We start from the raw sequence: 9,393 nt of genomic DNA, 5'->3' as shown, positions 1-9,393 counted from the left end.
TCTGCTCTGGAATCACGGTAGGATACATGTCCAGTGAAACATGTGTCCGTACTTGACCATCTTGACCACATCGTCGGCTAGCGGCTCGAGACATGTGCTGCAAGTCGTGTCGGGCTGGGCGGGGACAGGGAGGACGCTGGTCATGAAGGGGTCTGCTTGAGAGCGTAGAGATGATGTCTCAGCATGTGCCGTGCTGTCGCGTGATGTGCTTGGACGTTGCTGGGTTGCTTCAGACATGGCCAGAAATGAAGGGGTTGATAGATTAGGAGGCGACGATTCTGAGACCATACGCAGAACCGTATCAAGTGAAGAAGTTGGTGGTTCCACTGTAGCGCGATCGGCTGCCGATGGCGGTCGATCTGGACATGGCACTGGCATCGTGAAGGTAGAAATGATTGTGAGTTGTCGAATGTTGTTGATAGTTCGGTCTGCGAGATCGCGGTGCTTTTTTTTTGAACCGGCGGCTGGAAGTGAAAGGAGCTTGGTAACGTGGTCCAAGCGTAGCCGTGCCTGTACAAAGAGTGTGGGCGTCTCAGCTTGCTGTGAAACATATCAAAGCGAGCGGTGCACCTTGCGTTCGACGAATCTAGAATAGTTGCTGTGAGCAAGTCGAGTGTGTCCGGTGTAAGGAGTCCCGCGGCTGGTAAAATGCATTGCACTGGTAACAAGTACCAAACAAGACCGATGTAGCAACTCCTGAACTCCAGGTCTCTCTTTGTAGGTTGGTATAACGCCGTCCATATCGAACACCAACACCAACACCGATGCGCTAAATGCTGTGACAAAATCAAACAGACAGATCAAGCAGCTAATGGCCTGACGACGTCCTTCTGAACCCGAAGCCATCCTCCTAATCACCTCCATTGGCCCTGACTCAGTGCCAACAACCCTTCCACGCATCCTGCTTCTTCTGCTGAGCTCAAGTTTGTGCGTGCACTGCCGTTGTCACCGTTCATGAATGCCCTCAATTCGTCGTTTTGCTCTGGGTCGACGGTGCCCTTGCCTCCTTTCTTTGCTTTAGCTAGCAGAGCACCGAGGCTGGCACTCTGTGAGATGATGTTAGTGTTCTCGCCGAGAACTTGACGTGGTCGTGTCGCTGAACCAGGTGTAGCAAAGCCCCGCCTACGCACTGATTTTGGCATGTCTGGCTCCCAGTTCTCCTTGTCGGATTCTGTAGAAGGGAACTCGTCTGACTCTGTCTCATCGCTGTCTCTCTGCTTCTTTCCACTCGAGAACACGTTGAAAGTTGACGCGCGTTGGATGGATCCCCGGGACTTCTTCACTCCTGATGAGCCGAGCACTCTGTGCGAGCTCTGTCTCGACTTCAGAGGTGTGTTCTGTCGTGCCTGGTTCTGAGCGAGGATCCTCCTATTCGCGCGCAATAGTCCAATGGCGTCTGCTGCACTTCCACTGCCTTCCTGCTCTGCGCGTGCTGTCAAGCTTGTGTTGTGTCGTGTATCAGGATCACACCAGAATTCCCAAGCCCTTGAATCTCTACTCCTGCCAATGTTGGGTGAGACCCGAGCCATTTTCGGACTAGGCTCTCCTCTCGCCGCAGCAAAGAGACGATCATTCAAGCCCACAGCACTGTAGCTTCTTCCTAGACCAGCGGCGGCGCGGGCGAAAGGGACCGGGGCCGTCTTTGGATGAGGAGGAGATGGGGTCTTGTCGAGATCTGTGACGATGTGTGCTGAGCCATCTTCGTTTGTGGCTATCCGTACAAAGGAGTGTGCGCGTTTCAGAGGACGCGTGTTCACCGACTTCGATGTCTTAGGGGACTCGGTAGCTTTAGGAGGTGGGTTCGGAAATGTGATAGTCTCTGGCGCGTAGTCTTCAGCAGAGCGTACGAAAGACGCGCTGCGACGGTTCGAGATCCATGATGTTCGAGGTTGAGCACTCTGTGACCCTGATGCGCTCTGCTGGGAGTCGCTGATTTCTGTGGGCGCAGTACCGATAGTCTGAGGGTCGTTGGAGGGCTCTACTGTTGGCTGTGTCGTTGTCTGGGTGTCGTTTTCTGCTACTGCTGTGGTCTTCTCAGTCGTGTGCGGCTCTGGAGCTGTTTCGTCTGAAGCGACTCCAGGCGTCGTTGCTCGCGCTGGTGCGTCGGTCTTGGGCGCCTCGGGCTCCGGCTCTGGCGCGCTCCCGCTGTCGCGCGCGTGCTCGTCTTCAGTCGCGGGATCAGACATATTGGACGACGATGACATCAGCGACGCAGAAGAAGAGGGCTCGAGGGGTCGCGAGCGGCGGCGGTCGTTCTGTCTTTTGTTCTGAAACCAGATCTGTTGGTGGTTTTAGTTGCGCACGCTCGTCACGTGTAACGAAATGGGTGGACAAACCTGGACCTCCTTCTCGCCAAGCGCGACTTTGCTGACAATCTCCAGACGCGCGGCCTTGTCTGGTTTCGAGTTGATCAAGTACTCAGCCTTAAGAATGTCTTCGTCCTCCTTACTGTGGGATGGAGGTCAGCGCACTGGGTTGCGGAGTTGGTGGGGTCATGGGCGCAGCCGAAGTCCGCATGTGGCACGAGCCACCGTGACCGCGTCTCCGAAATGCTCAACACGAGAGATGGGATGGAATGACTTCAGGGGAACAAAACTTACGAAGTGCGTCTGCGTTTCTGACGAGCGAGAGGTTTGTTGTCGACATCTGGAGGCATTTTATTCGCAACTGTTTCTGGCGAATGCACAAGAAATGCAAAATCCGTCGTGACTGTAGGCGGACTGGCGCGTCTGCCAATGGGATCAGACGCGACTGGAAGTGGCGACGAGGGTGACATTTCGAACAACGACCGTGACAATGGGCGAGCAAAAAGCGATTGTGTCAAGAGGCAATTGGCATTAGATCCTGAGGAAAGTAATAGAAAACGAATTGGTGGCAGGGAATGTTGGACGCGTTGGTAGAGCGCGTTGCGCCGGCTGTCGGGATGCAAGACATCATCCTGTGCACTTTCCCCGGTTGAGAACTTGAAGTCCGTGCGTCCTTCCGCTTAAGCCTCATGTTTCTGCAATACAACTTCTGATTCTGCATTCGTCGATGGTCGCACACATGCACTTTTTGTTGATTTTCAATCATGCGCTGTCTAGCTTCCGATTGCAAGTGTCGGTGAGGTGTTGAGCGACTTTGATACGTCGTGGATCATATTCTCCGAATCTGCACCACAGCACGAGCACGAGCTCGGTTATCAGCATGAACCATGGTGGATCGCGAAGAACGCGTCTCGAAACCACGCAGCGGGTCCTGCTAGCCATTCTGCTTCGCCTGGTCAATATGGCTTTGGGTCGTTCTACAGTCTTGACTATTCATTCCTACTGCTACCGTATATGTGGTACCAGTCATCGTCTACTACCTCGCAGCAGCAAAAGATGAAGCCCACGGACTGATTCTTACGCGTCAATTTGCCAGCTGCCTTCATCACACGAGTTCAACAACTTCTTCACATGGCTCGCCTGCTCAAAACATTACAGAAAGGGTAATTGCATTTACACATCTTCGCGCCTTTATTGGCCACAAAGACTCGTATGTCTTTACGCGTCGCGTATGGTGAATGATTTTTGGAAAGTGTTTGTTAAACTTCAATCGTTCCTTCCAAATCGCGTCGTCATGTGACTGACTTAGCCGTTCATGTACTGGTGGCAAAAGAGCTCGGGGAAGCCGCCAGCGGGCCAACCATGGACCTCGGCCCCACCTCAACATCTCTCCTTCACAACCCTCGAGGATCAAAAGTAAAGCAACGCCTTTCATCAGATGATCGCCATTCAACTCGAACTGCCGCCACTGACTCTACGTGCTGAGAAGGCAACAACTAGGCAACGTTCCCGCTACTGCTTCAGCCCAACACCGCCCTTGGCGGCTTCACCGTAAGACGAGCTGAACTTCATGCCGATGTTTACGTCTACGACATATGCACCTACAAGCACTAAACCTCCCGGCATCTGGCCGTCTGCAAGTCTGCAACGAACCTCATACGCTCAATGTCCTTGTCTTGCAGAGGTACTCCACTAGCACCGGTGAAGTCAAACTCACCTCAAGGCAGAAGTCACTCTTGCAAGAGCTGGATTTTGGAAATTGGAACAGTCGCTATCTGCCAGTCATTGTTGTGTAACCACTGCAGACCAACTTGTTCTGCGGCTGCTGCACGCCCTGGGCTTGTTGAACCGCAAACCCGGCAGCGAGGCTGAACGGTTTTCAGTATTACCCGGAGATGATCTAACATCCTTCGAGTCGACCCAGACGCGTGTTCCTGGGATTTCCCTCTGTATGGCGGGTCCGAACTTGTGTTCCTGAGGCATTATCGGGCAGAGCGACGTCTTGGACGGGTCACCGGATTTTGGTCCCATGATCCTAGCCGTTTTCCTTAGCAACCTCACTCCCTTTCGAGTAGTGTTTGATTGGTGAGTCTCTCATGCGAATGTATCTGACTGTATGCTAGACAAGTCGCTAGACATGCAAGTCCAGCATCTTTCCGCCGCCGCGGTTCTGTCATTCCGGTACATGCACCCCACACAAGTCCACACAAACATCATGTAACGTCGAGTCAAATCATAGTTTAGGGCTAGCCCTATGTGTTTGCCCACGCTTTCCTTTAATGTGAGTCGACTGGAAGAGCTTGAGGCCCGCGGCAAGACGCCACAAAGTTCCTGCATTTGTTCACGCACCTAACACTCTTAAGTCTTTTCTCTACCGCATGGAGGCCTCAAGCATGTGATACTGCATTCGAGTTGACCAGAATTGACGCGTACATTGTGGGGTATATTTTCACCCTTGATTCGTGGATAATCCAGGAAATCATTAACCAAGACATGCGGCTCTCTGAGCCTGGCATCCTCGCCTGCGAGTGCAGGCGACATCCGCCCTTGACCACGCGTTGATACACACATGCAGACACTGCACATCGAGATGGTCCATGGTATGACCAGGACTAAAGGGCGCCTACCTTGACTCTTTGACGCTAATCAGCTCTGGTCGTAATATGTGGTCACATTGGTAGCTGTCGCAGAGACCAGTCGAAAGCAGGCAACCGCAGGGACCACCATAAAGTCATCTCGCTGTTGGTCATCTCTCACTGCTCAAGTTGCCTACACACAGACATCCCTGCGCGTTTCAAAAGACGGTGGGCGTTTCTTCCGTCCCGCACTACATTTCACCCAACTTGAAGTTCCGACGTCCTTGTCATAGCGTAGGTTGCATCCTCTTCAATTTCGGAATCATTGGCTTACACAGTTTAGATCATTTGGGTTGGAGGCGTATGGAAGTCCTACCCTGTGTCGCTTAAGGATCCAACCTTCCTAGAGTGCACACAACCTCCGATCTTACAAGACTGCACGTTCCTTCACCGTATTCGAGCCCACTACTCTACCTCTGAGTCATGGGCATCAATACTTTGTGTTACCGTGATAGACGCTTGGTCGTGGAGATAAGAGATTTGGCATGGAAAGACGCCTTTATGAAGTCGTCCAAATCACGAAAGTGCACAGCAAGAACACACTCAAATTACTCAGGTTTTCGCTGAGCCGCGTTTCGACGAAGCATATCCACCATGCGTGTAGCTGTTGCCGGTACTTGCAGCCTCGCACTCCTGATTGCTCAAAAGATCCAGGAGTCAACCAGTCATCAAGTTATTATTCTGTCCAGAATAGTGAGTATCAAGAAGTTTCGTTGGATTTCACCTAGTAACTACATCTTTGCGTCAACACTGACACATTTTAGAACCAGACTGTCCTCATATCGCAAGGTTATCAGTGCCAAGTTGTGAACTACAAGAGTTCGTCATCCCTACAGCACGCATTGATGGGCGTGGACACAGTCATTTCGACAGTGACCGGCAAGCCCCAGCTCCGACTCATCGAAGCAGCCGTGCAGTGTCGCGTTCGTCGATTTGCTCCAGCCGAGTTCGAAGGCCAACCAGGGCAGCGAGTGCCGAACAGCATACTAGACCGCGGCCAGAGCCCAGCTCTCAATTTGCTCCGGCAATACGCTGCATACATCCAGTCGACTGCCTTTGTGTGCGGCATCTTCTACGAACGCTTCGCTGTTGGCGGGCTTCGAGCACACCAGATCGGCGCCAACATCGCAAGTGGTGAAGGAGACTACATTGCAGACCTTCGCAACATGACTGCGGTAGCACCAGTCTACGATGCTGCAAACAACTACTCGTACCTTTGCTTGACATCGATATACGATGTCGCCAAGTTCGTGGTCCGGTCATTGGATATACCGCGTTGGCCTGTGGAGATGTCCATGTGCGGCGAGAGGATGAGTGTCAACGCTCTCATCGAGCTCATCAAGACATGCAGAGGTGCGATCGTATTCTTACCCTAGTCGAGCGTGACTGACTCCGCCCTAGGTCGTCCGTTGCATCCTCTTGAGTGGCAGAACCCATCAGGTAAACCCATTAACCTCACTCTTGGTCTCCATATACTGACCGTCATCTACAGGTCTCCAGTATCAACTCAGCGTCGCTGATGACATTACCCAGCAGCAACGTATCGCAACACATCTGGCCACGGCCGAAGGACGTTACGACTTCGTTACACCTGCGTACTTGAATTCCATGTATCCGGACGTACTGACGACCTCCTTTCAAGCTTGGCTGTCGCACACCTGGGCTGCGATACCCTAACCGAGCGGTATTGTTACTGATAAACTTCCGTCCTAGAAGCTTTTTTTCGCGTAATTACCACCCTGCAGCAACCACAATCAACTGCTTTCAACGCCGTTCTCTTTCACCGAATTGTTCTACGTAGTATTTTTCAGACTGACAACGGGAAGAGGGTTCCTCCAATGACATACGCACACAATGCGCGAATACAAATCGTCCACCATGGTGCTTCCTATTTCCAGGTTCTTCGCGATATCGCGATCGTGAGACAAAGATGCCCAGTTGCATGATGGCTTAGGCCGTCCAATGATGATGCAATGTGTTGACTTTGGAGCAGGGCACGCGACCACGATCCTTCGGCTTCAGAACCTTATGGGGCTCAACGTCGTCAAAAGCTCCTCTCTCAGGCATCGTGCCTCCACCGAACCAGGGAAATGCGGCTCAACCCTTCCGAAAGTCCCTGCAACAGCACTTGCATTGCTCAATTCTGCAAAACAGTCCCCGCTTGATGATGCAGGGACCCACTGAATTGTGGTTGATGAGGGCATGCGAACCTTCGATGAGGGTCGTAGTTTTTGTGTCAAAATGATGTCACGGTCTTGGCCCGCTCCCCTCGTCAATAAAGTTCCCAAACGCGCCTGCGAAAAGTGATTTCTCTTTAGTACCATAACCACACATTTAATCGCACTCCAAAACTCATCGACATCACTTCTTTATCTTATCTTTTCCAAAGACCTAACAACGTAAGTTTTGATCTATTGTTGCGACGTGTGGAAGCTTCAACTTCGCCTTGACAGCTCCTCAATCATGCAACCTACTCGTCGCGAACACCACAACTAACACCAACCCAGCCACACATCACTCAAAATGGTTTACTCGAAGCAAGGCTACGCTCCCACCACCACCGACATGAAGGCTAACCCCTCCACCGTCGACGAGGTCAAGTCGAACCTGCCTCTCCCCGAGCAGCCGCCCACGGCCTCCGACTTCAACTCCTCCGACGCGCGCACCGTCAACGTCGGTTCCGGCGGTCAGTCTGCCGATATCTCTGCCTCGGGCCAGGGCGGCTCGACTCTCCGTGAGCCCGCATCCATTGGTTCCGTTGGCGCTGCTGGCCGCGAAGGCAAGGATGGCTTAAGCGGTATCCCCAATGATGCTGTTACCCGCGACCAGAAAGACCACCCTGGGCTCCAGAACACTACCGGCAAGGACTACGGCACTCCTTCCAGCGCCAAATAGATGTTTGATACATCTGTGAGCTGAATGAAGAGGTGTATATATGCAATGCATGATTGCACGGCGTTTAGGATACCGGATTTTTGATTTTATGTTAGGAGAGGGGTGAATGCCATTGATGGCCGCTACGTCAGCGAATACGGTAGCATGACTGCAAGAGCGGTCTAAGTTATATGAATGAACATAGGATCTAAACATACCCTCAACTTGTAATTGTGATGTGCTCGAAGCTTAATGTGTGTACCATCTGCAGTCTCCTAACCCAGATGTTGTTATTTGGTCACCCTTGGTACCTGCCGTGCCCGCCATAGGTCTTACCTGGCGCAGACTGTGGACTACTCAATTAGGACTAGTCACTTTTTACTCGGCTTCCTTCAATAGCTCTCCTCCATTACTCTTGTTCCTCATTTTGTGATTTCAACAATGGAATCACCTGGTCCAAACAATTATCCGGACACTTTTTGACGCTAGTTCTCCAACACACCTTCCCCACACAACACCTTCATTGCAATGCGTGATAACTCCACAACTGTAGGTCACTGTAGGCAGGCAATCGGACACAGGATGGATTGGGGCCAAATGGGGCCAAATGGGATGAGATTAGACAAACCCTTGATGGCTGAGCCTCAAAGTTTGTGAGGAATATATACAGGTGGCCTGTGAGCCTCTGGTCCAGCCCCAGAGTACATCTGAGGGCTGGCCAATACATGTAAGGGGAAATACTTGTGACAATTTCCTCCTTGGCTTGCAGCTGTGTCATCCTGACATGGCTTGCAGCTGTGTCATCCTGACATGGCTTGCAGCCAACAACAACCCTTCCAGTCCTTATACTTGTATTAGCATCCATTTGTCAGCTTGCCACCCATCTGTTACGATCCTACGTCCCACGATAGGACGGCAGGCAATAAGTAACCACCAACCAAACACGGAAGCCTGGAGGAAGGTGCAGCAAGGCAAGGCTGCCCGGCCGGTGCCTAGGGGATTGCTCTCAACCGAGCTGACCCATGTGACGGAGCTCATCAACAAGCAATGTCATGTGAGTGCTTGTCAACGAGCATGGTACAATGCTCGTTGACGAACTGCAATCCATCTGGATTGGCCAGGACCAACTCTGCTCGTCAATGAGAAGATCTGGTGGACTGTATATATATGTGTAGGAACACAACCCTTATGGTTTGTGTTAACCTCGTCAATTAAGTTTGTCATTGGATCTCAACCAACCTTTGAGCTAGACAGATTGCCTGTACTACTCATCATTACCCCAAGCCATCGTTAGGTGTTTCACCCAGGTGACTTACCCCTACTGTTCCAGTACCAGAGCTCATCCTCAAGAACCAATTGAATAGTGCTTACGAGCTTTGCTTAAAGTACAACTTCAACACCATCTAGGTATATGAACCCCCTTCTTCCCACCTCTAGATAGTTCTCACTCATGCTTGCAACTCAATTCAATACTTCAACCTTCACTCCTCAACTCACTCCTTACTGATCCTTTGTGGTATCCCTACACTTGATCCCTTCTTTATCACTTATCCTTTTTACCACTTGTGGTATCCCCA

At 51.6% G+C, this 9,393-nt stretch overlaps 3 protein-coding genes across 3 annotated transcripts; 2 read left to right on the top strand and 1 right to left on the bottom strand.

Annotated features, from left to right (window-relative positions):
* Nucleotides 1-524: 524 nt before the first annotated feature.
* On the bottom strand, nucleotides 525-2,883 carry BU25DRAFT_410004 (uncharacterized protein). The gene is made up of 3 exons (XM_033706182.1): nucleotides 2,601-2,883; nucleotides 2,337-2,448; nucleotides 525-2,279 (listed from the first exon to the last, which is right to left on the bottom strand). The coding sequence occupies exons 1-3, from the start codon at nucleotides 2,774-2,776 to the stop codon at nucleotides 855-857; spliced, it is 1,713 nt and encodes a 570-aa protein (XP_033562636.1). The 5' UTR covers nucleotides 2,777-2,883; the 3' UTR covers nucleotides 525-854.
* A 2,252-nt stretch (nucleotides 2,884-5,135) lies between these two features.
* On the top strand, nucleotides 5,136-6,700 carry BU25DRAFT_35997 (uncharacterized protein). Its single transcript, XM_033703658.1, has 5 exons — nucleotides 5,136-5,176; nucleotides 5,226-5,649; nucleotides 5,707-6,295; nucleotides 6,344-6,382; nucleotides 6,435-6,700. Exons 2-5 carry the CDS (start codon nucleotides 5,428-5,430, stop codon nucleotides 6,617-6,619), a joined length of 1,035 nt encoding a protein of 344 aa, XP_033562635.1. The 5' UTR covers nucleotides 5,136-5,176; nucleotides 5,226-5,427; the 3' UTR covers nucleotides 6,620-6,700.
* A 666-nt stretch (nucleotides 6,701-7,366) lies between these two features.
* BU25DRAFT_35924 (uncharacterized protein) lies at nucleotides 7,367-8,047 on the top strand. Its single transcript, XM_033703635.1, has one exon. It carries the CDS (start codon nucleotides 7,466-7,468, stop codon nucleotides 7,835-7,837), a length of 372 nt encoding a protein of 123 aa, XP_033562634.1. The 5' UTR covers nucleotides 7,367-7,465; the 3' UTR covers nucleotides 7,838-8,047.
* Nucleotides 8,048-9,393: the final 1,346 nt, after the last annotated feature.

Source organism: Macroventuria anomochaeta, assembly GCF_010093625.1.
Source record: "Macroventuria anomochaeta strain CBS 525.71 unplaced genomic scaffold BU25scaffold_13, whole genome shotgun sequence".
NCBI classification, from domain to species: Eukaryota; Fungi; Ascomycota; class Dothideomycetes; order Pleosporales; family Didymellaceae; genus Macroventuria; species Macroventuria anomochaeta.
The sequence above is the reverse complement of the archived record's forward strand: the minus strand, read 5'-3'. Positions and strand labels throughout refer to the sequence as shown.